This window comes from Lygodium microphyllum, chromosome 1 (genome assembly GCF_053477565.2).
Source record: "Lygodium microphyllum isolate KBCC chromosome 1, Lygodium_microphyllum_v1.1.10, whole genome shotgun sequence".
Classification (NCBI taxonomy): Eukaryota; Viridiplantae; Streptophyta; class Polypodiopsida; order Schizaeales; family Lygodiaceae; genus Lygodium; species Lygodium microphyllum.
The window spans coordinates 100,403,578-100,430,058 of NC_141135.1; the positions used below are offsets into that span (position 1 = coordinate 100,403,578).

Genomic DNA, 26,481 nt, shown 5'->3' on the forward strand with positions numbered 1-26,481 from the left:
TCATTAAACTAAATAAAAATACACATATGACCTATTTTATATACTTTCTAGGCTTCATCAATCTTGATATTGACCTATTGGGTTAGGTCCATGCTAGATTTTGATTCGTCTATCATACAAGGGGGTGGTACCCTCAAATGCAAGAGTAGGGAGTCTCATCTCATCCATTCTAGTACAAATGGCCTTGAATTCCTTTGCACCAATGGGAACTTGCTTGGAGGTGTCAATTGCAGCCACCCACTAGGGCATCATTTGCATTCTCAATCTCTTCAATCTTGGGGGATGAGGTGGGAGCTGATAATGTAACAATTGTGTCCAAGGAAACTTGCATATGGTATTGCTAGCATGGAGAATGTATCAACCTCCCACACACCAAACATCTTCTCTAATTGTGGAGGAAGATGAACTTTGTTAGACCAACAAAGATCACATCTAGGTTGGAACTTTTATTTCCCCATCCTCTCTCTCTCATCCACCTTGTCTTGAGTTGTGGAGCAAATGAGTTACTATTTGAAGGAGAATGCCTCATAGGGTCCCTCCCCCTCACTAGTACCTATAGCCTCCATGGATTAGGGCTTGAGGGGTCAAAGACTATGGCAAGCTCTTTTGCTAAAGCCTCCTCTTCATGTGCAATGTGTAGCGGCTCTAGCTTGGAGTCTAGGGCATCTTTCAACAAGTCACCAACGTGACCTTCCAAATCAATATTGATAGCAAGGGGATCTTCTTGCTCATTAAGGAGGAGGGAAACTATGGTTATCATGAGAGGAATTGGCAACTGAATGTGTCAATCCCAAGTGCCCTAGTCTCTTAAATGGTAAGTTTTTTATAGAAGGCAATCCTTTTGGGATTCCTTAAAGGACACCACACGCTCTCAAAAGTGAGTGTTCATGTATTTGGTAGGCCCTTTGAGATTTGGTCCCATGCCAAAGCAATGTATCATAGAAAGAGATATGAGGGCTAACAATTTGGAATAGGTTTTTTGCAACCTGTGAATTCTATCCTCTCCAAAGGAGCTTTGAACTTGCTTTGTTGGAAATCCATGCTTTTGTACTAAGGAAAGGATTGAGGCCAAGGGTCCCAAGGTGAGAGGGAGGTAGAAAGCAAGTTATGAAAATTCATAATGAGAGACTTGTAAACTTATATATATAGGGCCCAAGATAAGACCATTAAAATTTTCTTTAAGAATATTACCATTAAGAAAAGTAAAATTTAAAAAAGATGAATATTTACAAATAAAACAAAAACTAGTGTAAGAGAAAATCATAATATATCATTCTTCAATTTCAATTCAATCATCAAACTATACAAGGATCTCAACTCCATGCAAAGTTATAGATACCATGAGAGTCTTCATCTTTTTTCTTTTCACCTAGGGAAAACATCAAAACTATATGTAAACATCAAAACATAGTAGATCGTAGAAAAAATTCAAACAAATGTATCTTTCTACATCCAACTCGAAAGCTAAAATGATCAATATCCACACTCCCCATCAAAGTTATATGTTTACACACATTTAATAAGCCCCTATACTTGTTCATTAATACTTTCTCTACCAATTTGTTTGGCATACGAATCTCGATGTCGAAGATGGGTCCTCCATCTTCATTGGACTCTAAAGGGATCCGGTTATCCGTAACCTATCATTGATAATGGAAGCACATATATAGTGAGAAGCATGCAATCAACTACCAAAATATAATGCTACTACTAGGCGCTCTACATGAGTACACATCACCTCTATGTGCACCGTCTATCTTATCCCAATCTTTTCTAAAAATAGATATGAGGAATGCCTCCCCAATATTTTTGCAAATGAGCAGAGAAAGACAATGATACATATTAGTAATCTTACAAATATGCATGAAAACATGAATTTCCACAAACTAAGAAAGGCCCATAGATCTTGAAGCTTTGAAGAACTTCATGGAATGTGAATACCATTTGACATCTTTGTTAGTAGCCATTGCTTTGACCACCGATCAGATTGGCATCTCAATCAAGTTGAATGGTGGGTAAGGAAGAAGTCCAAGAGTACCATACGGATTCAAAGATGTAGGCAGTATATAGTTACACTCATTTTCAAAAAACGGAGAGTTAAGAAGACTTTGTGCAAACTTATGAACCATAAACTTTTTGCCCATATCGAGAGAACTATGATGGTGATCAAGGAAGAAGTTTGCCTAACAGTGCTCTAGAGAGAGGGAGAAGGAGTGCTCTAGAGAGAGGGAGAAGGAGTGGCTTTAAGTGTGCAGATCAAAGTAGCAAGTAGCAAGTTGCACATCTACTTGGCTTATGGCCCTAATGCATCAGCCAAAAGAGGGAACTATGGGATGATCTAAATTTGGGGATTAGGAAAGAGAGTACAATCTTAGTAGGGGATTGGAATATTGACTACATCAAACTTTAATAAATTGCACAAGTATGATACCATGATAGGGTTTGACAAGATAGATTGGGAAAAGTTGTGTCATAAACATGATTTGATGGATGTATCTCACATGTGTGATGGAAAAAAGCCAACCCCTTTACTTGGCACAACAAGCACAAAGACATCACTTGGAGAGCTTCCCGTTTACATCATGCATATGTAAATCAAAGGGGTGGTGGATTTTACCCCAACCAAATCTAAAAACATTGGTTAATGTCATGGACTTTGACCATACTCCCATCCAAGTAATCTTCAAGACAACTACTTCGTAGGGTTATACTGAGGAGGCCAAAAGATATGCCTATTATCAAGCCAAGAGTAGGACAAGGAATCTCGATGCAAATGTCATTAGTAGGCTTGCTTGTTTCCTAGCATTGGTGATCATCCTAATAATCAACACCTAGTGTGGCTCCTTCAAAGAATTGAAGATTACATTAAAATGGAAGAAGGCAAGAGAGCTACAGCTCTATAAACACAAGTGAGAGGTTCTTACTTCATCAAGAGGGATGCACCAACCTTTACCTTCTACAAAGCTTTGCAACACAAGCAAATAAGGGAGATCATAGATGTAATTGAGGATGAAAGCAGTATATGACACAGATAATGTCTATATTGCTTGGTGTTAGGCACCTCTCAAGTGTGGTGGTAGCCAAACCAATTGTAGAGGTTGACTATGAGAAAAAACTACAACAATTTTTTAGCTCGATAGAGATGGGAGTAGATGCAAAGACAACAACCATGTTGGCCAGGCCCTTCTCCATCGAAGAGATTCAAAATGTGGTAAAGAAGATGAAGAAGGGGAAGTCTAAGGGATCGTAGCCCTTATGGTCTAACGTTGGAAAGTATATTAGGAGATATGGCCTGCACGTGGGAAGGACATCATTGAGTTTGCTAATTTGTGCATGATGAAGGCCACAATCCCTACCTTGATCAATCAAGGATAAAGTTTTTGTCAAAGGGGGTCGATATATTGAAACCCTCATAGTGGAGGCCATTGTCAATACTGAATGTCACCTACATAATAAGCTCCAAGGATTTAGATTTGAGGTTTAAACTCTTGCTTGGAAGGATATTGCATAAGGCATAATATGGTTTTGTATATGGGTGCAAGATTCAAGATACCATTCTCAACCATTTGGTGGGCCATTGAGCATGCAATTGAGAAAGGAGGGAACTTTGACTAATAAATATGGACTAGATAGGGCCTATGAAAGGCTTAGGTGGGGTTTTTTGCTAGAGATGAGAGAGAAGTTGGAACTTGGGAATGGGTGTTAACTTTTGTTGAATGATTGGCATATGGCTAATTTAGGATCTAATGGCTATATGTCTCATTTGTTTGACCTCCAAAGATCAATGTGGCAAGGATGACCTCTAGCACTTGCTTTTCACCGTAGCAATATATCAACTATTAAAGGCATTGCATCACATGGTAGAAATGGGAACATTGAAGGAGATACCTTTCCCCAATGGCAATCATATGTGTACCCAACTCTTTGCTGACAACAATTCAAAGATTGTCAAGGCAAAGGGAAAAATGTAGCCAAATTTCTACAACTCTATGACCAATATTCCCAAGTATCAAGAGCTATTGTGAGCAAGCCTAAAAACTTTTCCTATTAATAGAATTATGTTAGGATAGCCCCACTCCCCCCTCAATTGTCACTACTAGCCCCTCCAATGAGCGTGCAAGGAGTTGGGATTGACCCCTCTAAGATCTATAGACCCCTCATGCCAATTGTCACATACCCACTTAATGATGCCCCTATCTAGTTCATTGAAGAACCAATGGAAGACAAGGAATACATGAATCCTTTTGTTTGTTATGATGATGAAGGACATTTGATCCTCATTGACTATAATCTTTTACCCATTATGATGTTGAGACGAGGCCATGAACGAGGCATGCCTACAAATAGAGACCCCATTGCCCATTAGAGCTATGGGCAACTAGGATATGTTTTCTCGAGGTGTCCATAGAAACAAAACTAGTCTAAGTAATATTGACCAACGTTACCCTAAATGAAGAATCACACATATGTATTCAAGTTTTACACAATGTAATGCAAAGAATAGCAAGCCAATAGTGCCATTAGTTCCCTTGAGCCTATTCGCAATGGAAATGATCAATGATGAAGATAGAATTTCCATTCATATGCACACTATCACTCATGCACAAAGTAAGATTAGCGAGTGAGCAGTGAAGGCCCCATGACAATGAATAGATCGGTTATTAGCAAGAAGAATACCAAGAAAAGGAGAAAAAGAGTTAAACTCAAACTCAAGAGTAAAGAACTCTTAATACCACCACAAATGGCTGCCATCCAGTGCAGGGAGTGGTACAACTATATCGCAGATCACTAAAGAAACCATTGCTAAAGTCACGGCATACTTTGACCTAGTTTAAAAGCTATCTATAATTGACCAGGTCAAGGAATGGATAAAGATAACTAAATATGGGTTGTACATATAGGGCAAGCCATCAAGCTCTTGAGCATTCCAAGCCTATCTCATGCATCTCTTCAAGAGAAGCCACAACAACCTAAGGAAATCACAACCAAACCCTTGAATGATCCCCAACCCAAAGAACAAGAAGAGTCTTCTATTATTATTGATACAAGTAGGATACAATATTGAAAGGTGAAAGTAAGAGTGAAAGCACAAATGAAAGCAAGAGAGAACCATAAGATATGGAGGTTCAAGCAAGAGAGGCCAAGAGAGAGACACAATATGTGGGAACTCCAACAGCCACAATGTGAGACCTATCTTCCCTTATTTTATTGACATGTAAAGAATAAAATGACAGTGATGGGCACCTGTCACCTACAATGTATAGGTGTGCAGGTGTGGTAAGTACAAGTAAATATAGATGCTAGAGGGATAGGTGGCCTTTAACCCCCAACAACCTCCCACTTAAAGGCGAATGTGCCTAAGTGTGGAGAAAATAAGAAATTTTTGATAAAATACAATATACATATAAGTACAACAAGATGAGCAATAGACGTCATCTCATCCTATGCCCATCATCTTCCTAAGAAAGGCATAATATTCAACTAGAAGACTTTTGGTAAGCAGATCTATAGGATTCTCATCAATCGAGATCTTGAGAAGCTCTATATGCTTGTCCTCAATCATCTCTTTTATGAAGTGATAACATACCTCAATGTGCTTGGTATTCACATGAAATACCGAATTATGTGACAATTGAATGGCACTCATAGAGTCTGGATGCAGTGTAGGAGTCATATACACCAAATGGCCTCCTTGCAAGCCTCAATGGCTGCAATGTATTCAGCCTTGGTAGTAGACAAGGCCATGCATTTCTGCACCTTGGATATCCAAGAAACAACACCTCTAGCAAATGTGAAGATATAGCTAGAGTTGGACTTTCTACTATCTACATATCCTACATAATCAAATCCTGTGTAGCCCACGACTCTATTATCCTAGCCACCATAGCAAATGCACTTATCTATAGTGCCCTTAAGGTATCTCATGATACCCTTCACGGCATCCCAATGTTACCTACCAAGTGTAGCCACAATTACCATCGCAAATACTATGTCAAGGTCTAGTGGCTATCACATGGCATATGAGTTCTTGGCCATCTCCACCTTCTCATCATCTAACTAGGAAAATTTTACTTGACTAACCTTCAGATGAGAATGTAATGATGGGCATCAATAGGCTTAGCACCCTACATATGGAACCACTCAAGGACTTTATGAATGTACTCCTTCTATGACAAGTAGAGGAGTACCTTAGAGTAATTTGCATAATGTACGTACCAAGTATATGAAAGGCATACCCTTGTCCTTCATCTCAAAGCTCTTTTTGAGCCGAGTCTTTAAGCATGTGGCATATCATGAGCACTCCCAATAATTAGCATATCATCAACATACAGTACCAAAATGATAAAGCTACTATCATGGGTCTTCTTTGTGTAAAGACATGGATCTATATCACTGTCCTGTGAATACATAAAGGCATTAAACTTATGATTCCCCAAGTGCTTGCATAAGTCCATAAAAACTCTTCCTCAACTTATACACTAGGTGTTCCCTACCCTTTTTCTCAAAGCCCTTAAGCTTTGTTGCATATAAATGTCCTCAAGTCCTCATGAAGAAAAACCATTTTCATATCCATCTAGTACAAGTCCAAATCCATTTGCATAACCCATGCCAATACCAAGCGTAGGATAGTCATCTTGACCACATGAGATAATATCTCATCAAAGTCAACTCCCTTCCTTGGCATAAAGCCCTTAGCAACCAATCTGGCCTTATATGTTGGCTTGGGGCGACCAGGGGTACTCTTCAACTTGTACACTCACTTTCATGACAATACATGTTTCCCATTGGGCAAAGGAACTAGATCCCATGTACAATTTTTTCATAGTAAAGCGTACTCAAATTACATGGTCCTCTCCAAAAAGTGACTATGATCTCTATGCATGGCCTCCTTATAGGTAAGGGACTCACCAAAATTTGTCATCATAACATAATCCATAGAGGTTTTTCAAAACATTCAAGAGGACGAGAGACTCTAGTAGAGCATCTCAAAATAGGTTGTGGAGCTAGTTCTCTCTATCCAACATCATGATCTTGTGCAACATATGGATCATAAGCCACTAGAGTACCACTTGCAAATTATACTCTAGTAAGAGGCTCCTCCTGAAAGTTCACCATGCATATCTTAACCACCTGCTTAGGTTGCTTATGCATTTTATCCTCATGAAATATAACATCATGGTTGCAAATAATCTTTTGGGCCTATGGGTCCCAAAGATGATAGCCCATCTCACTTGCATCACCATATCCAAAAAAGATGCATTTGATGGACTTAGGATCCAACTTAATACCTCTCTCATCACAAAATTGCTCAAATGTCTTAGAGTTTTTAAATATTAGGATAGTCCCAAACCTTATGTAAATAATCATCTATGAATATAGCAAAGTATTATGTGCCACAAATTACTGATAGGGCATGGAATCACAAAATTCTAAATGTACAAGAGCCAATGGCTCACCCACATGCATAAAACCAAGATATTATGAGAGTTACATGTCTATCTGCCATAAAATAATGATTACATGAATCAAAACATGAGTAATCAAGATACGAAAGATACTGCAAATGAGTAAATACTTTCATTTCCTTCAAAGACATGTGTCCAAGGTGACAATGCCATAAATATATTTGTGGAAGATTTGTCCCACATCCCAAAAGATAGTCAATAGACCTACAAACAAGCAAGGGATAGAGATTGCCAACCTTGGCACCTCTAGCAAAAACAAGACTGCCACAAGTGATCTTCCATGAAGAATCACCAAAAGATACATGGTACCTATCATCATCCAAATATCCAGTGGAGATAAGGCTTTTAATCAAAGCTAGGACATGACATACATCATGAAGCACAAATGGAACATTAGTACCAAACTGCAATCTTATATCACCTATGCCAATAATATCCAATGCAATGTCATCTCCTAGTCTAATGGAACCTATGACAATACGATAGGTATAAAACCAATGATGTTGTGGGGTAACATGAAATGAAGCTCCAAATTAGGAAGCCACCACTGAGAGTAAGAAGAGGGAGCATTGATCAACTGAGTAGTATCAAGTGATGAAGTAGTAAGTATGTTATCATCAGAACTATACTCTAAAGTATTTATCTCCTCTATCTTCATGCTAGACTTAGGCACAATGCTATGATCATAAGAAGATTTAGCATTATCCCATGTCTTCCCCTTGCCTTTCTTATTGCACTTATCATTGCACATTGTATGGCATTGCAACCTAGCGTGACCCTGCTACCCACAATGATGAGATATCAAAGAGGGCTTATGACCACGTGACTTTCTACATGGTTGCCCACAAGCTTGAGACTTGCCTTTGTTGGACTGTGAGTCTCTACCATGGTTATTATTCCCAATTCCACCATTTCTGCCTCTAATTATAAGTGCATGAGAAGTATGGACTACATCAATATCTTCCTATTCACTTCTTCTGTGAGTAAATCATTTTCTACATCATTGCATTTAAAACCATCTTCAGGAGGATTGGCACTCATAGCAGCATGAAATAGATTTCATGACTCTAATAGTGTGACAAGCAAGCACAAAGACTTTATGTTATCCTCAAATTGAATGCCCTATGAGATAAGTTGGTTGAAAATAGAGTGGAACTCATTCAAATGAGTAGACATAAGGGTGCCCTCCTTCATGCACACCAATGATACATTCAAGAGTATATATATCTAATATGTCTTTAATCCACAAGTGAAGAATCACTGAAGTGTATACATCAATGATATATTTGAGTGCATATACGTTTAATATATCATCAATCTATAAGTGAAGAATCACAGAAGCAAATGATTAACACCCAAATACATCAAATTGAGCTCAATTATAAGCTTTTAAGCTTATCATAAATATATCAGGGCATAAATACCAATGTTGAGCATCAACATAAGTATATGAAAGACCCAAATAGCATGTAGGTGTGTAATATATAAAGCTTTGTAGTATGTAAGCTCGTTGTCTAAACCAAATCTATTCTATTCTCAATAAAATAGAGAACTAAAGATAGCATAGAATTAGCTCTATGAGTAGTCAAATTTTTAGTTTTTGTCGCACTCTTCATTTCTAGCTATACAACTCCTCAATCTGATATCATATGCAAAACTTATGGCCAAAATACAAAAGTATTGTCAAGCTATCATAGTTGTCCCAATATGCTATGTATTCATTCAAAATGGATGGAATGGCTGCTTCTCAACTTAATAAGCACTGAACAAGGCTTAGTTAAGCCTTGGGAAGTTACTCAACCAAGTTGAAACAAGTGTTGAACGTAGAGAAGGTAATGCATACCTTAAATGGACATAAATGGAGCTACCATGAAAGTTCTAAGTCAAGCTCTCTTTTTGGGCTGAATGCAATGTTGATGAAGCTTCTCAAATGCTTGTTTTGATACCAGCTAAAATGTGAATGCAAGATTGGAAGCACAAGTAGAAGCAAGAGAGAAGCAGAAGCTATGGAGGTTCAAGCAAGAGAGCAAAAGAGAGAGACAGAGTATGTGGGAACTCTAATGGTCACAATATGCAACCCACCTTTCCTTATTCTATTGATATGCAAAGAATAAAGTGGCAATGATGGGTGCTCGCTACCTATAGTGTACATGTGTGTGGGTGATAGGTACAAGTAAATGTTAGCGACTAGGTACATGCAGCCTTTAACCCCCCAACAAGTTTTTCTACGAGACCATTAAACTTGTTGTCATTATAGCCCTTGCATCCATAAAAGTTACCATTTCACTTGGAAATCTACTCAAAGGTAGCCCATTGATTTGCAAGGATTAAATGTTGAATAGAAGAAACAAAACCTGCCAAATCTCAACATATTCCACAACTTGGCTTTAGAGCATCTCCAAGCCTAAGTGTGTTAAGGGGTTGACATGGTCTAGGAAGGGACTGGGTGACATGTTCTTCTTCTTGGGGAAACCCTTAGAGATACTATATAGCAAGGAATTATCGACACTAGAGTTAGTGTGAGCATAGTTAATAAACATATACTCCAAGCTTGGGAAGATTCATCGATTGAACCATTGCATTTTAATTTGATCGTCATCTTGCCAATGGGCTTAAAGTTAGACCTATGGGAGTCTTAAGAGATTGGCTAGTTAAGATCACTAGGGCATAGTTCAAGGTTAAGTGTGTTATCATGAAAGGAGGCAGCTACGAGATGTTATTTGTACACTATTATGAGAAAATTCTAGTGATCCATCAACCTCTTGACCATTGGCTAGATATATTCCCTCTCTTAAGGATGAGTAGGATTGGATGCACATTCTTGCTACCTTGGAATTGCCATTTACCAAAGAGCTGGAATATTGATTGGCCTATAAATGCATGAGTTAGAAAGATGTGCGAGATACTTCAACCCTTAGAGTAGAACCTCACTTAGAGCTAATCTTAGTGCTGCTCTTTATGATAGCTCATGACTCAATAGCCGCAACTTTCCAAGTCTATCCTAGCCCAATGGATCGGCTTATATTACATAAGATCCTTAGTCCAATGGTGGCCTTGTTTATGTAACCGAGCAGACACTAATCTGACCATCTTTGAAGATTTGTTAAATAACTCCATATAGCAATGCACAAATGTATACCAAGTATTATTTAATTTTCATAATAACCTCTTCATCTCCTTGATGAAAGAATAAGGCATAGATGTTGAGGAAGTGAGTAACTCGGAGACTACAAGTTAGTTTAGATGATGATGATTCTATTTTTGACTCAATAGATAATGACATTGAGGGCCATGCCATTGAGAAAATCTAGATGGACCCCAAACTTTCTTAGATTGAGAGCTTACTCATTGATGCAAGCATTATTAGACTGAACTCCGAATTGGAATGGATTGAATACCTCAAGATGCCATTGAGCAAATCTATATGGACCCCAAACTTTCTTAGATTGAGAGCTTACTCATTGATGCAAGCATTATGAGACTGAACTCCAAATTGGAATGGATTGAATACCTCAAGATACCATGAACAAATGGGCACTAACTCAACGATTGCTATCCATACCTTGATATATTTAGAGTCAAAGATGGCACACAGAGTTAAATTCTAGGAGAATGCACAACAAGTTCTGACTTTGATACTTATGGAAGTAGTGATTCTGACATAGAAAATCCCTAACCAACCCAATCTTCTAAGTCTAAGACCAAACTTCTAGTCCATTTAACACTAGTCTTGTAATTTACCAAAAAAGTATATGCAAACCTCATTGGTGGCTAAGGTCCTATTTCACTATATTTGAAATAACATGTGCATGCGATACCATAACTAGATAGGCCTTTGCTAATATTATAAGATAAGATAATAACACTTTGAAACACATTTCAAGTGGAATTTCATTTTCTATAAAAATTATATTCTCAAAAGCGCATGAAATTTGATCAAAATAGCACTTAGCAATACTATTTGGAGCTCTTAAAAAGTTGGCCCCCCTCTTCTAAGATAGGTCCAACAAACATGTGGAAGTCCGTGATAAACCAAAAAGAAAAACCTGCCTACAAGATGAAGTTTAGAAAGGATTTCCAAGAGGAGAAAGTGGACATACCAATGAAAGTATGGGGCAAATGGAAAGGATCATTTTCATACACCTTCGTTTAGGATGTGGAAAAGGAGGCTCATTAGAGCATGGAGATCCATTGCAAGTAGATGACTTAAATTAATGATGTGGAAAGTAGTGGCTATGAAGCTACCCATGAGAGACAAGATTGGGAGGAATGATGGGGATTAATATTAACTCCCCTCTCCATGGCAAGTCAAGCACTTATTTTGGTCATGCAAGGAGACCATGGCATTGTGGAAGAATTAAAGAAGTTGGTCTAAGTCTATAATTCACAATGATTTGGTGTGGATTAGAACATGGTTGTTTGGTGAACAAGGAAAGTTGGATGATGAGATAGTTAAGGTATGGAATGTGGTGAGGGCCATAGTGATCGAGCACATCTAGGATAATGTGAACATAATTATGATGCAAAAAGAAAAGAGAAGTTCTCTTATGGAAGTTTTCCAGTTGATTAGGTAAGATAACTTAACAATGTTCAAAGCCTTGAAATAAAAAGTGCATTTATTTAAAGTCACCTTGAAAGTGCTAGGTAAGTCTTAAGCGACATGAGGCATAAAGCTTGTGATTGTAAATATTTCAAAAATTTGTGTATAGTGATATATTGACTGCATTATTAAAAAAAAAAGACACCCTACATGCTCTCTTTATCTGTGGAGACATCCTTTCTTCAAGATATCCCTTAGTATTCCAACATAAAAGCTCATGGCACTGCTATGCAAGCAATTGTTGGGAGAAAACATTAGCAAGCCAAGAGCTTCAAGGAATACCCATGGGCCACAAGCACAAGCTATGTATTGGGTCTCATGTATGGTGTTTTGTGTATTTTTAGAGTTATCTTTCTAATATATACACAACCAAACAAGCATGACAAGCATGATGCATCTTCGATCTACAATAATGTCACATGATTTGTTCAAGCAAGAAGAATTTGAATTTTGAGTTTTGTGTTGTTGTGTTCTATTTTTTTCAAGGTTTTTTTTCTTATGTTTTGAGTACACGATTTGTGTTTTCTCCTACTCTAATAGATCCAACCTTTCCAATCTCAAACCAACAAATTGGTTTGTTCAATTCAACCTTCCTAAACTAGCCGTATGCATTTCGAAATATGTATGCCACGAGTATAGACAATAAATACCCCATTGATCCCATCTACACTCAAGTGAACAAACCTCCTATTCTACTACATGATAATAATGAGAACAATCAATACATTGGATAGACTTCTATTCTTCCAAAAGATGCAGCTCACTTTGGCATTAATCTCTCACCTTATCTCATTAACACTCTACTATATAACTAACAATGTATCCTTTTCTATATTCCCAAAAAACAAGGACACGAGACTAGCTTCAATGTATAGTGAACTCACCTATCTTACCTTCCTACTTTGCAGTCCAAAAGCTTAACAGCTTGAAGATAGTTCCATGATCCAAGCAACACAATCCAATGTTGTTGCTCCTTCACATCATTGCTAAATATGCAAATGATAAGAGAATAAGGTGATGAAGAAGGACAAGAGACTCACCTCATTGGATCCCTCACTCTCTCACAATCTCACATGCAACCTCAAAGTTAATCCTCTCACCATGAATGGGACGAAGAAGAAGAAAAGCAAGAAAAAGATCCAGAGCTTTGTTTTCCCTCAATCCATCACTCAACTCACCTCTTACTCTCTCCCTTCCTCACTCTCAACAATGGAAACAAGATCATAGAATATAAGAAGTGAATGGTTGCTCAATAGTTACATTGATAGAGCTTCCACAACATGGATGCATTACCAAGGGTAATTATAATTGAGACCTCCCACCCTTGTATAGACCAACATTTAGGTTAGGGTTAGGCCCCTTCTCTAGGATGGCATGCCATTTGAATTTTAAAGTTTGTACCCCTTTTGTTTTTTAGGGTTTCCACAGTTATGAATTAGGATTTGCATCCTCTATTGAGCATCCTATCCACTTCATGGGATCTAGGCTGATCATTGCTTGATACGTGCTTGTACCTTTGCCTAATTGAACCTAGCCTACACTATTTTGATTACAAATTCATGTGTGCAACCTGTTCAACAACAACTACTGGTGTGCCAAATGCAGTTGCAGGTAATAATATAATGTGCATGGGTGTAATGAGCCCAACTCTCAGAGCATAATACAACCACAAATATGATGTGTCCCGAAGTAATATAAATGTCCAAAAATAATATAGAAAAGCTTCGAAAGATAATGTCCTTCCAAATATAATTTTTGGCACTTGTTCTTTGACCTTCTTGACTATCTTTAATATTACATTCTAGATTTATTATTGATGAGAGTCCAAGCATCAAGTGCCATAGCCATCAAATTTGTACTTATTTGCATGTAAACTTGTGTGAGAGAGGGTCCACCATTAACAAGCAAAGGTGAGCACCATAAGATAGCTACAACCATTTTTGCATGTGGTCTTTGACTATGCACATGCCTTAGACCTTCTCATTGGCATGGCACAAATACTTTGAGAGCACAAGCACACTCTCACCATTGCCTCAAGCACTTTGAGAGCACACCCTCACCAAGATTTTTAACAATATGATGAGAGAGAGAGAGAGAGAGAGAGAGAGAGAGAGAGAGAGAGAGAGAGAGAGAGAGAGAGAGAGAGAGAGAGAGAGAGAGAGAGAGAGAGAGAGAGAGAGAGAGAGAGAGAGAGAGAGAGAGAGAGAGAGAGAGAGAGATGTGTGGATTTTTCATCATTTGTCATCTAAGTAGATAGAGAGATGTACATCTATGAGAGGCCTCCACAATCCAAGCATAAAAGGTTCATGATGCCTCCCTTAGAGTTGAAAGGATGCAACTAAATATAACACATACATGCATGGAAGGAATCATGAGTGCAACTTGTCAAGGCTCTCTTGTTGGGCCTACACATGACAATCCAAATACAATAGGTAGCATAACCTATTTGAGAATCTTGGCACCATTATGATAGATATCAAAGAATCAATCTTTTAGAATGTTCAAGTCTTCCTTTGAGGGACAGGCTACAAAAGTAAAGGAACGTAGAGTTTCTTGGAGGCCAATTGTGCAATCCACAGGGCCAGAAGCCCCCACACATTGTGCTATCTTGCCGTGGATCAATTACTTTATAATACTAACCTCCTTATGCTTTTCTATTTCTTATTGACAAACATAGAATAAACAACATGACATGTTTATGTTGGAGGAGACTCAAAATGTGCAATGCGCATTGCTCAATACATGTATATCCTTGCTCTCATAAAGTTTACGAGCTCATGAAGCCATACATGCCATGTAGACTCCAATTGTTTATTAACAATTTGGTAGTAGGCCTCTTAACTAAGGAGAGAGAAGTGCTTTTGGAGGCTATGGAGCTGTATGCAACCAATCCACACTCCACCCTTAGTCTCTCCACAAGCATTGACAATATGAATCTATAAGCCAAGTTATGAAAGAGATGACAATGCTATGTGTGTGTGTGTAACATGAGATGGATTGCCCTCTCCATGGCACACACACACACACACACACACACACACACACATATATATATCTATATATATATATATATATATATAAGAGAGAGAGAGAGAGAGAGAGAGAGAGAGAGAGAGAGAGAGAGAGAGAGATGCCAATGCATGCCATGTGTCCATGTCCTATCTAAAACCTACATGAGATGAGAGTGCCTCTATAACTAGGATAGAGAGAGTGACAATAGCAATATGATCTTTGTATTTTCAAAACATCACAAAATTTTAGAGGTTAGGAGAACGATTGCCATGTGGGATGGGGAGCAGGTTCTATATATTCTCTAAACTATAATGTAATATAGCAGTCTAGATTCATCTTAAATGGAGTAGCTTTGGAAGCTTGCCAATCACTACTTTTAGTAAAAACAAATTCAGCTTACTAAAGGGAGTAGCTTTGCCAAGATGTGACCACCAAACATCTTGAGCTTGTTAACATTCATAAAGAAGTAAAAGTGTCATTATTAACCATAAGAGTAAATGAAAAATTAACCTAAGTGCATTATGAACCATAAGAGTCAATGAAAAATTAAAAGGGTGTCCGGTGTGTATGCCTCGCACCCACCGGACTTGTGATTACTGGTTGGCCCCTTTCTGTGCTCATTCGTCGCCGTCGTCGTCTTCTTCGTTGCTAACCTTCTCCTTCGCTCTCAGGATCGGCCACCGGCTTGCTCCACAGGTTCGCTTTTGTTTTTGTTTGTCGATCTTTCCACGTTTCCGTGTTCTCCAGAATTTGTAGAGCAAGAGACGTTGCCTTGACCTTTGTCTTCACGGATAATCAGTGCCTGTGCGTAAGATAGTAGTCTGCATCCGTTCAGAGGGACATGCGGAATCAGGAGAAGCTGAATATTAATTAGTGCGGTTCAGTTAGATAATTTTGTTTCCACGGGAACACTAGCGTATGAGGCTTGTTTGCATCCTTTGAGAGGAATGTAGCATCAAGAGAACTCGAGTGTTACAGAAGCGTAAGCGATTTGTTTGCATCATTTGAGAGGCAAGGACAAGGGATGTTACAGTAGCAGAATTGCAGTAGAGTAAGAGGTTCTCTGTTGATTTTGGTGTTCACAAGGACACGATTACAGTTTGTGCCGCAGCGTGAGAGATTTGTTTGCATCCACTGAGAGGCAGGGAGATCTGGCATTACGAGAACATAACCAGACTGCTTCATATGCCCTGGATTCTCGTAGAGAGGTTTCTATTTCGAAAAGGTATGGTGGGAACAGAGTCTACCTACATTGTAAATATTTAGTGTTAACTTGTGCAGTAGGCACGATGCATTGACTTCCTTTCTCTATGCAATTATGGCCTTACACATGCTAGAATGGTCAGCAGCAACTCTGATAGGCGTCGGCCATGCCCTCTTTTGTTGGATAGAAAAACTTAGTTTGGTAAGCTGGAATATTGAAGGCCTCAGTGATGTGACCCGAGCCAAAAAACGTGCAATCCCTCACGGGTTGGGGTGGAGAGAGAGGGCTGGGTTCAATGGTGTGAGAAGGGTTGTAACAGTTGATCTGAACTTGCAACGAAAGATGAGGTTATTTTTCCATTGGTTAGTTTTATTAAACATTTAGGGATATTGACAGTAGGTAAATAGGTGATGTGAAGTAGAGGAAAACATATTGCTTAGCACACCCTTTACTTGTGCGTAGTGACACCAGTTCAGACTGTACTTTTTAATGGATGCTTGCAGATAGAGATTTCTATCTCTTTGCAAATTAGAGGGTTTGGTTTGAACTTCAATGACATGCATCCTGCACATCTGCTAATCAGGAAAGTTGTTCTTAGCAGATATGATATTACAGAGAGACAAAAAGGAAACTAGTTACCGCAAATAGATTTTGTGGACATATTCGAAAAGACAATATGATTGTTAACTTTAGCATGAATTGAAGTATGCTCATATAATACTTGTTTACGAAATGTGCTACTAAAAGCTTTCATGAATCTATTGACCTAAATGTGGTTTGTTTGTAGACATTCAAAGTTCAAAATCATTGATAATATTTGAAATTTTTATACTTCCTATAGCTTGCTGGGTAACTATGCTGGATGAAGAGCTTTGCTGCTGGTGTATTTTTCATGTGCCTAGTGTGGCAGGCATATAAAGCTTTAAACTGGTTCTAAGTATCGAGCATACTAACATTCTGATTTTTCACCCATCCTTGTGTAGTCTGCTGGATAACTCTCGATACTTGTTTATGGCATTGAATATTATGCTTTGATTATAGCTGATTACGAATGTATTTCATTTAATGCATCTCATAAACGTTAGTTCAATCTCTAGGAATGCAGGAAGCTTGAGGAATTTGGGAAACATATCTTTTTGCATGAGATTACACCTTTAAACTGGTTCTAAGTATCGAGCATACAAACATTCTGATTTTTCACCCATCATTGTGTAGTCTGCTGGATAACTCTCCATACTTGTTTATGGCATTGAATATTATGCTGATTACGAATGTATTTCATTTAATGCATCTCATAAATGTTAGTTCAATCTCTAGGAATGCAAGAACCTTGAGAAATTTGGGAAATGTGTATTTTTGCATGAGATTACACCTTGTTTGGTCATACAAACTTCAAGCTGACTACTTGTGTCTTCACTGGACAGCAAGCTGCAAACAATGACAGAGCACGCACCAGCAGATTCTCAAAGGATTCCGAAACATCTGTTGGAGAAAATGCAGTATTACCAGAATTCCAAACAGTTTACCCATATGAAGGGACCTCATGATAAAATCACATCTGTTGTCATTTCTTCAGTTCTTGCAGGAACAGCTATAGTCATGATGGTAGGTTTCCTGTCTTTGTAATTATGCTTTTTTTAATTATCAATGGTACATTTATTGTGCAACACTGTTTTCAAGATCTACTTGTCTATTCTCACAAATCATTTAAGAGCTGATAGCTTTCAGCATGGACACATTACATCAGACAAAATCTTGTGATGAATCAAAATGGAAAGTAAGTCTAGGAGAATCAGATAGATATTTTGTAACAGAAAGAAATCAGAAATGGAAAAACATTCGAAGAGAAAATGCAGGAAAAAATGAAACAGGCTAAAGAACAATTATCATCTTGTATAAGCATGGGCCACATATGGTCTGTACTCGAGTAGGAAAGTTTCGAATATCAATTCAATATCAATTCTAGCTTGCTTATATAAGCAGTAATCCCACTTTCTTGTAATCAGTGAATTTTTCTAGAAACATAAGCTGGCAAGGGCTGCCTATTGGATATTTAGTAGTTGTATTCACATTTGCTGATATGTTTAGTAGTAGTATTCACACTTATCAGCAAAATCTGAAAGAAAATAACACAACAGAAATATAGGAAAGGCCCTCTCATGCGGATATGAAGAGTCTTCCTCTAATCAAGAAGAGATCCTCCTTTGCTCAAATTCCACCTCCAACATCCAAGGGTTCAAGAATTGGTTGGTGAAAAGCAACCCAACTGGTTGGATAAGTGTCAAAAAGGTCTCTTTTGGTGAAAAGGATACTTTAGGAGATGAAATTCCAAGGAGGATGATGTTAGACCAGCCTTGATTGATGAAACAAAGAATGCATAGTTACTTGTTGAAATCATTGAGATTAAAAGACACATTTGCTCTAAAGAACATTGGCATAGAGATTGACAATAGGAAAGGGGCTCAAGAAAAGTTTCAGATAGCCTAGTCTGGTAAAATTGTCACAAAGATGGACCTTGAATGGATTGTGGCAATCTCCCATTGCCTTGATTAATAGATTCTGCCATGCAATTAGGCTTCAACATTTCCAGTCACATGTTCTAGCTTTCACCTTGCATTTTTCATGCAATTTATAGAAAACAAAGCCTTGATTATTTTGCATATGCAAAGTGGGATTATGAGATTAAGGTGCTTTTTTCTAGTCCTTAATCTTCTAACTTTGAAGATGTTTAAAAAAGATTTGCTTTTTGGACTTAATGAAACGATTACAATTGGATTTTGTTTGAAGTAAAAGTTAAAAGACTCAAGTGGGATGGATATTTAATAGATGCTGCAATAAAAGATAGGTGACCCTTATAATAAATTTAGGTCCATGATTTTGAACATTCAAATTAAGTTGCAATACAAGATGTATAGACCTAGTCATACACCCATGTTCATGATTAGGGGTTTTATATGGTTGTTAGGTTCCCTAATCTTGTAGATGCAATTATAGTTTTGGCAATGCTATATTCAAAGATAGCACTAAATGAAAAAAGATGCCTTATATGGATAGATATGGATGAATGCACAGTGCTATTGAGAGCTTCATGGTGTAGGTTTCTTCTAGTTCCTTACATTCAAGTTAGTCATCAAATTCCTAAATTCAAGATCTATGAGTAAATAATCCTTGCTCAAGTTTAACCATGGAGCATAAATTCATGGGCCCTTGAAGATCACTTTGTCCAAATGCCAACCAATTATGTTAGCAAACGTTTTGTTTATTGTCTTCTTCTGTGTCCATCTCTTGGTTGAGAGCCGCCGCCAAATTTTGGTGGGGACATTTGGAGCTTTGGCACTTTTTGTTCGTTAATCCTTTGTTTGTGGTAGAACTCTTTGTTTGTTCATTATTTATTTGTGACAGCATTGTTCACTAGAGTTACATCAGGTGGAGATTAGGGTTTCTCAAAATTGTCCATGGCCTTCTCAAGCGTGTTTATTATCAGTGCAACATGCCACATGGTGCTCCAGCTATAGTCGTCTCTCTTTTTCTGCATTCTAGTAGCATGCAACATGATTTATGCAGCCATGGCCACTTTTTAGATTGGGTAGACCTCTTGTGGCTAGGTGGACACTGTCTTTCTCCTTTTGTCTTGATCATGATTATATTGCTATTGCAGTCTTCTCTCTCTCTCCTTAGTCAGATATTTGTCTTGCAAGGTAGTCTAGTGTACTCAATGATGTGGCTGGTCCACACATTTAGGGTTTGCCATTGTATTCAGCCTTCTATTTAATATCACTTTTGCTCCTTTTCCTTCACTGTATTCATTTCTCTCTCTCTCTCTTTCTCTCTCGCTCTCAGTTTCTTGCTTGTATATTGCACTCACATTATATCATCACCAAGTGTCTTACATCCAGAATTACCCCTCATTATGCTACGTTTTCCTACTGTTGTGTTTTCTCCCCTTTTTTGCTCTTCTCAACTCGATCACGTTGTTTGCTCGGAGGCTGTGTCAAGGTCACAATTCCCATAACCAGAACCTTCTCCTTATAGATTTCGAAAGATTAAAGATGATAGACCTCTATGATTGGTAGGAACATTTGGAGCGAGAGAATAATTGAGACCACAAGGATACTTCTGAAGATCATTGCTCGAGACTATGATTATTGTTGTAAAGATTGTTGAGATCTAGAAGGATGGGCGCAAAGATTGTCGTGATTGTGAGGATTGACGTGAAGATTGACATGATTGTGACATGAATCAAGATCCAAACTATGATCGGCCTTCCTCTTGTCTTTTCTTCACGTCTCTCTTTTCCTTTCCTCTTTTGAGATGTCTATTCCTCGTCTCATCCTTATGGCACCCCCCAGTGGAAGTGGCCATCTTTCCTAACCTTTTTTAAAAACTAGAAGTTGGATGTCACTAGTTATGCCATTTAGTCATGTGAAATTGAGGCCATGCTTGACACCTTTGACCTATGGAATTTTGTTACAGTCTCTAGCTCTTGACCTAAAGTGAATCCTTACTACGTTTCTTTTGTAGATTCAATAATTCTTTAGGATAGCCTCACCTCTTGGGCATACTCTACTCTTCTGAAATGTAGTAATGTCCCTTATTCTTATTAGATGCAATCACATTGTTGTTGAGATTTGGACTTGGCTATTCTTCTTATACGATTTCAAGACATTTGCTTGTCGAATGACCTTGGAGATGAGGCTACGACGACTATCTATCTCATAGATTTCCCTAGTATGATCACATCAGTACAATGGAGAGGGCTTAGGATGCGTGAGCATCACTTTCAAAGCACATGGCAGTGATGGATATCACATCTTATTCCCCCAGGTATGATGACTTCCTCATAGCCTCCTCAAATCATACATATAGAATACCATCATATGGTAGAAGTTAGTTTCAATGATTCTAGAGTAAGATGTGTGTCATAAGGAGATAGGTTAGGGTGGAGTAGGTTGTCACAAGGACATGAAATTTTATTGCTTTGCTTAGCATTTGATTAAAAGTTAATCAAATGTACTAATGTGACTTGCCCATGTGAGGTACAAGTTAATTATTTCACAGTGTGGGATCCAAAACCTTGAGATATTAGTTGTTGCCGAAGACAAAAGTCGCAATAAGTTATACTTGACAGATACTAGGTGGTACTTGATGTCAGATTTGGGTCTAGACCAATTTATTGGTCACTAATGTCAATGGTGGCATTAGAACTAGGTATTAATTAATTAATTAATGCTATTCTAAGGGTGAATAATTGCTGAGGGATACTTGGAAGACAAATTGGCCTAGCTAATTTAATTATTGATTAGTGGAATCAAATTTTTGAGTACTAGAATAATTATTAGATCAATTTTAAAATTAGTATTTTGAAAATTACTTTAATAAGCAAAAAAATGTTAAAAAATGAAATTAGAGGGCTGTCACTTGGTTAAACTTGCCCATGCAAGTGAAAAAAACGTTTTTAGGGGCTTGTGAAGTCTATTCCAGCCATTGTGAGAGAGGAGGAGGCTATTAGAGAGCAAGGAGAGGTTGTTGATGTGATTTGCAGCCACCAGGGATCGGTCCTAGAGCATGTAACAGTAGTTTGGAGCCCTTCAAGAGCAGGCCCTTTAGGAGCACGAGACAGTAGCTCAAGGTCTTGTTGGTGCAGATGACAGCATATAGGAGGGGTAGCAGTCTTTCTGGTGGTCCGAATCTATAAGTGATAGCTTTCGGGGTTGTTTGAGCAAGGCGGCAATAGCTTTTCAGCATTTCTAGTGATGAAACTCTGAAATTTCTCTCTCTATAGCATTCTCTCTCATCCTCTATCCATCTCTCAAGTTATCTTAGCATTTTTCAGTAGTTTAAGCCATTAGAGGAAAATATTTTAATCAATCTTTATGGTAAATCTTAATTTACAGCAGAAATTAGTATTTGATAGCCACCTCAAGATGCATGCTTAGAATTAAGGGCCTAGAACTTGAATTTCAGCAACTGAAATTGAGGAGTTTCAGGGATATTCAAGAGGTTAGCTAGCCAATATTTGATTTGGGGTTGAATTGTCTTTCAAGGAGCAGGGTAAAGACTAATTTCTAAGCAAACCAATGGGCAAATTGGTTTGGAGGCTTAATGGTCAGTTTTGACAGTAAGAGGCACTTGGATTAGTGGAGAAGATTAGAGGATCTTGGTTGTACTCCTTCCATTTGCAATATAAGATAAATAAATATTGCAAGGGGTGCTAGTGTTGAGTCCAATAGGGTGTCAAATGTCCAAGATTAAAGTGGTAAAGTGTGCATTTTTAGTTTATGTGAATTTTATGCTTGGTGTAATTAGTGCTTAATTGGGTTATTTACCACCCTATCCAAGGAGAAAGGCTTGTTTCATAGGTACAACTAGTCGTGCTTTTGTGGCCAATTCATTTGATAAAGGACTAAAGAAGAAAGGGGAAAAAAGTCAAAATTAGAGTCATCATTTGAGTTCAAGCCACATAAAGAGGACTTTGTAAGAGCTTTACTAAGTTTCCTAACTCATTGTGGAAAGATAGGTGGAGTAGGTATTGTCAATTGTGCTTTTGTGACCAGTCCATCCAAGAAAGGACAAAAGGAGAAAAAAAAAGAGTTAAAAAAAGTCAAAATCAAAGCTATTATTTGAGGTCAGTCTAACAAAGAGGACAAGTGTAAGGGCTTTCCTAAGCGTCTTGACTCCTCATTATGTGATTCACATGATGAGGAAATGCTCTAGAAGTACCCTCATTGGACATGCCTTCAATAGCATGGGCTTCATCGACTCAATTCTCCCATTTCTACTCCCTTGAAGCAAGGTCGTTGCATCATCTCTTCGTTGCCTCACCCATTTCGTACAACTTACCTTTCACCTTTCAAGTTCTATTACATCTCCTACCATCTTCTTTAATGATTCCCTTAGACTCCTTATCGCTTTTAGAGAGGGATGTAAAGAAATGATACGGCAATCATAGAAAATGCTTAGTATACGACATTATGCAAGCCATAGTATGTAGAGATTTGAATGAGATTGAATGAACGAGAATGTGAAGGATACAATCAAAGGACCTTGAACCTTGGTCTCTTGGACTAGGGTATATAAATCGTCCAATTAAGATCTAACTTGCATATGAGATGTAACAAACCTTTTGTATATCAATTCTTACGAAGACATATTGGCTTAATGATTCCAAATAAATTTGATGCTCATATACTTTGAAAGGCGATTTGTATTATTTAAGTGTTTCAAAATATGATTAAATGTTCATCTTTCTATTCAAGGGTGGTCAATGGTTAGAACGCCCTATAATTATACTTGGGTCGTCATTGACGAGATGCCCAAGAGAAATTAAAAGTTCAGTTGAGCAGTTAGATGGATTAGAAAGCTCAGATGACTAAGACTTTTACACTCAGATAGTTACATTGACTAGAAGCTCGTATAATGAGTCACACAAACAACACTAAATGAGAGTTGAAAACCCTGTTCATGTGTGGCGTGGTCATCACTTTCTTTAGTTTCTGCATTGGAAAAGCAATCAGCTGCTCCTAAATCTGAACAGTGAGGCTCTTGCCTCAGCAGAAGAGCAAAGAAAACACAGAACTGTACATTCGGTTGAATTAGCCCATCATGCAGAGCATTTCCTCTGAGAATAGAGAGAGAGTTGACCAGGGGGAGCAAGCTCTACGTCCATACATGAGTCAGAGACGAAGAAGTACTCTCCATAGCTGATGTACTTGCAGCAATCTACCCTTAGCCCCTGAAAACTTCACGCTCAGATCTATCCCTCTTGTGTATTACGTTTTTTTAAAAAAAAAGCTCTCTTTTGGGAATTCATGCCTAAATTGTGACACATGGCATACATGTAATAATTTTCTCGTTTAAACCTTCCGGTCTAAAGTTCTCCATGATCAGTGCAAAATTTGACCTCGACACAAATCAAAGAATTAATCCTCGTGCTAAAACAAAGATAATGATGCGAACAGATTCTGGGGTCCAATAATAGTAACTCCCTAAATTTTAGGGATGGTGACCCTTCCATTCCTCAAGTTGTTCTGAGTAACTTTTATCATTGCAACCACATCAAAAAGTGTAATGTGGCTCAGTTACGGTGCTTTTATAAGATGGGCATTCTCACATGTGCATCTTCTGTCTTGGCCAGGCTCATTATCGTGCACCATCTCCAGTGGCTAAGCACACATTCCCAAACCATTGGCATTCTATTCTTCAGTGCCCATTCAATTCAGTCCCAAGGCTCAGACAAACCATTAGTCCAATTTGTCCCAATGGTTGCCTCTTCTGGCCATGTAAAGATCCCGGCTTAATCCAAGAGAACTTTGGGGGTAAAAAGTAACAGCAACTAAAGAAAAGAAAAGAAAAATATTTATATAAGTAAATAAGGAAAGCAATTGCAAAAAGTATCATCACCTGGTAACAATAAGTGTCCTTACACTTGTCATTTTTAACAAACACTCGTCATTTGTAGCCTCTACTTTTCACTTTTGAGCACCCTAGTCCCACACCTATATATTGGAGGTCTCTCTCTTCGTTTAGAATAAGCTCTCATGGTGAAATTTTAGCCACATGCTTGTACTCTTGTATCTGTCTCCCATCTAAGAAGCACTTTCTACTTAGCTTGATCTAATCTAAGCACTAAAGAAGAAAATCAGCTTGTTGCTTGGAGTTTGTAGAAATTAGGATTCCAAAACCATACTTTTTAGAATTGCAACAAATCAGCCCTTTTGTATATGGTTTAGGCACTTGGTGCCTGTGGTTTTGTTTCAATAAATTCCTATAAAGGGGGAGGGGCCGGTTTCCCTCTCAATGTGATGTTGACTCTTCTCTCTCTCTCTCTCTCTCTCTCTCTTTGTCTCTCACTTGGTGCTTGTGGTTTTGTTTCAATAAATTCCTGTAAAGGGGGAGGGGCCAGTTTCCCTCTCAATGTGGTGTTGACTCCTCTCTCTCTCTCTCTCTCTCCTAATTTTCATGGTGATAATTGATTGAGTTGGTTGAGTTCAAAGTATTGCCCAAAGTTGCCAACTTGGAAGTGTGTTGATTGGGAGACTCTTAATGAGGTATTGCCAAAGCCATGTGGTGCACAAACAATGTGAGGGTCTGTCTAGTAGACACGTGTTGAACCACTTAAGTTATGGCATACATCAATCAAAAATTACTGCTCTTTAATGCCTATTTTATTCTCCTTCAAACAACCCCAAAAAAGCAATTAAAAGCTGATTACCAAAAGTAAAAGGCTTTACTTTTAAATTGTAGGACAAATCCTTAAAAGTCCTCTATATATAGAGCATGTTGTGGGTATCCTATCCATTCCTAATCATTTTCTACCAGCCAGTCTACTCTGTGTTCTGCCCACACCCTTGGAGGTCATTGCCAGCCCGATGATTGAGAGACTCAGCTTTTGGATATTATCTAGCTTATAAGGCATCTTCATTTTAATGAATGTATGTTTTTGGATATTATCTAGCTTATAAGGTGACAATGTATTTTCTTTGGACTACCACACGCAAGGTAGTTAGATGATTTGAGAGACTCAGCTTTTAGATATTATCTAGATATCTTCAATTTAATGAAGGTGACAGTTTATTTCTTTTTGGACTATCACATGCAATTCCTTGGTCTGATGACTTCTGCTTTATTGGTGAATGCATCTCATGCAGGCACGTGGATTCTGGAACATGGCTAATGGAATTGGGAAGAAAGAATAAGTTGGATTCCATGTGCATCTGATTAACGTAATAAGCTTGATGGCTGTTGCAAGGAGTCAGTCCTTGTACTACATAGAGTTTTATGTTTAAAACCTATTGGATGCATTTTGTATCTTAGAATGTTGCAGTTAAAAGCAGTAAAGTTTATGAGAGAGATATAAGTTCAATTGCGATTCTGCATATTTTTTTTGGTTTCTTATGATTGGAGATCAGTGGAGGAGTTGACTAGTTCACTTTTGGCTATTGTAATTCATGATTCAAAGAGTGCAATAGGATTTCTTTTTGCATGTTGTATGTAAGCTTTATCCACAAGTTTCTCCTGTTCATGTTGAAGATGTGTGTGGTGTCTTATATGTTCCCTGTATGCAGCTTCTTGCCTTCTGTTTTGGCTGTTATGCATGGAATCCAAGTAGTGGTAGATAGATACTGCTAGCTCTGGATATAGAACCATCTCTCTCTCTCTCTCTCTCTCTCTCTCTCTCTCTCTCTCATGCATATGTGCAC

The 26,481-nt window shown here is 38.1% G+C and overlaps 1 protein-coding gene across 1 annotated transcript; it reads left to right on the forward strand.

Annotated features, from left to right (window-relative positions):
* Positions 1-15,616: 15,616 nt before the first annotated feature.
* LOC148041456 (uncharacterized) lies at positions 15,617-26,157 on the forward strand. Its single transcript, XM_087679787.1, has 3 exons — positions 15,617-15,774; positions 17,707-17,887; positions 25,930-26,157. Exons 2-3 carry the CDS (start codon positions 17,720-17,722, stop codon positions 25,975-25,977), a joined length of 216 nt encoding a protein of 71 aa, XP_087535913.1. The 5' UTR covers positions 15,617-15,774; positions 17,707-17,719; the 3' UTR covers positions 25,978-26,157.
* Positions 26,158-26,481: the final 324 nt, after the last annotated feature.

Excerpts from the sequence above, each read along its gene's own strand:
- LOC148041456 (XM_087679787.1), top strand. The coding sequence starts at position 17,720 with ATGACAGAGCACGCACCAGCAGATTCTCAAAGGATTCCGAAACATCTG. Across the intron at positions 17,888-25,929 it reads GAACAGCTATAGTCATGATG|GCACGTGGATTCTGGAACAT; the intron begins GTAGGTTTCCTG and ends CATCTCATGCAG.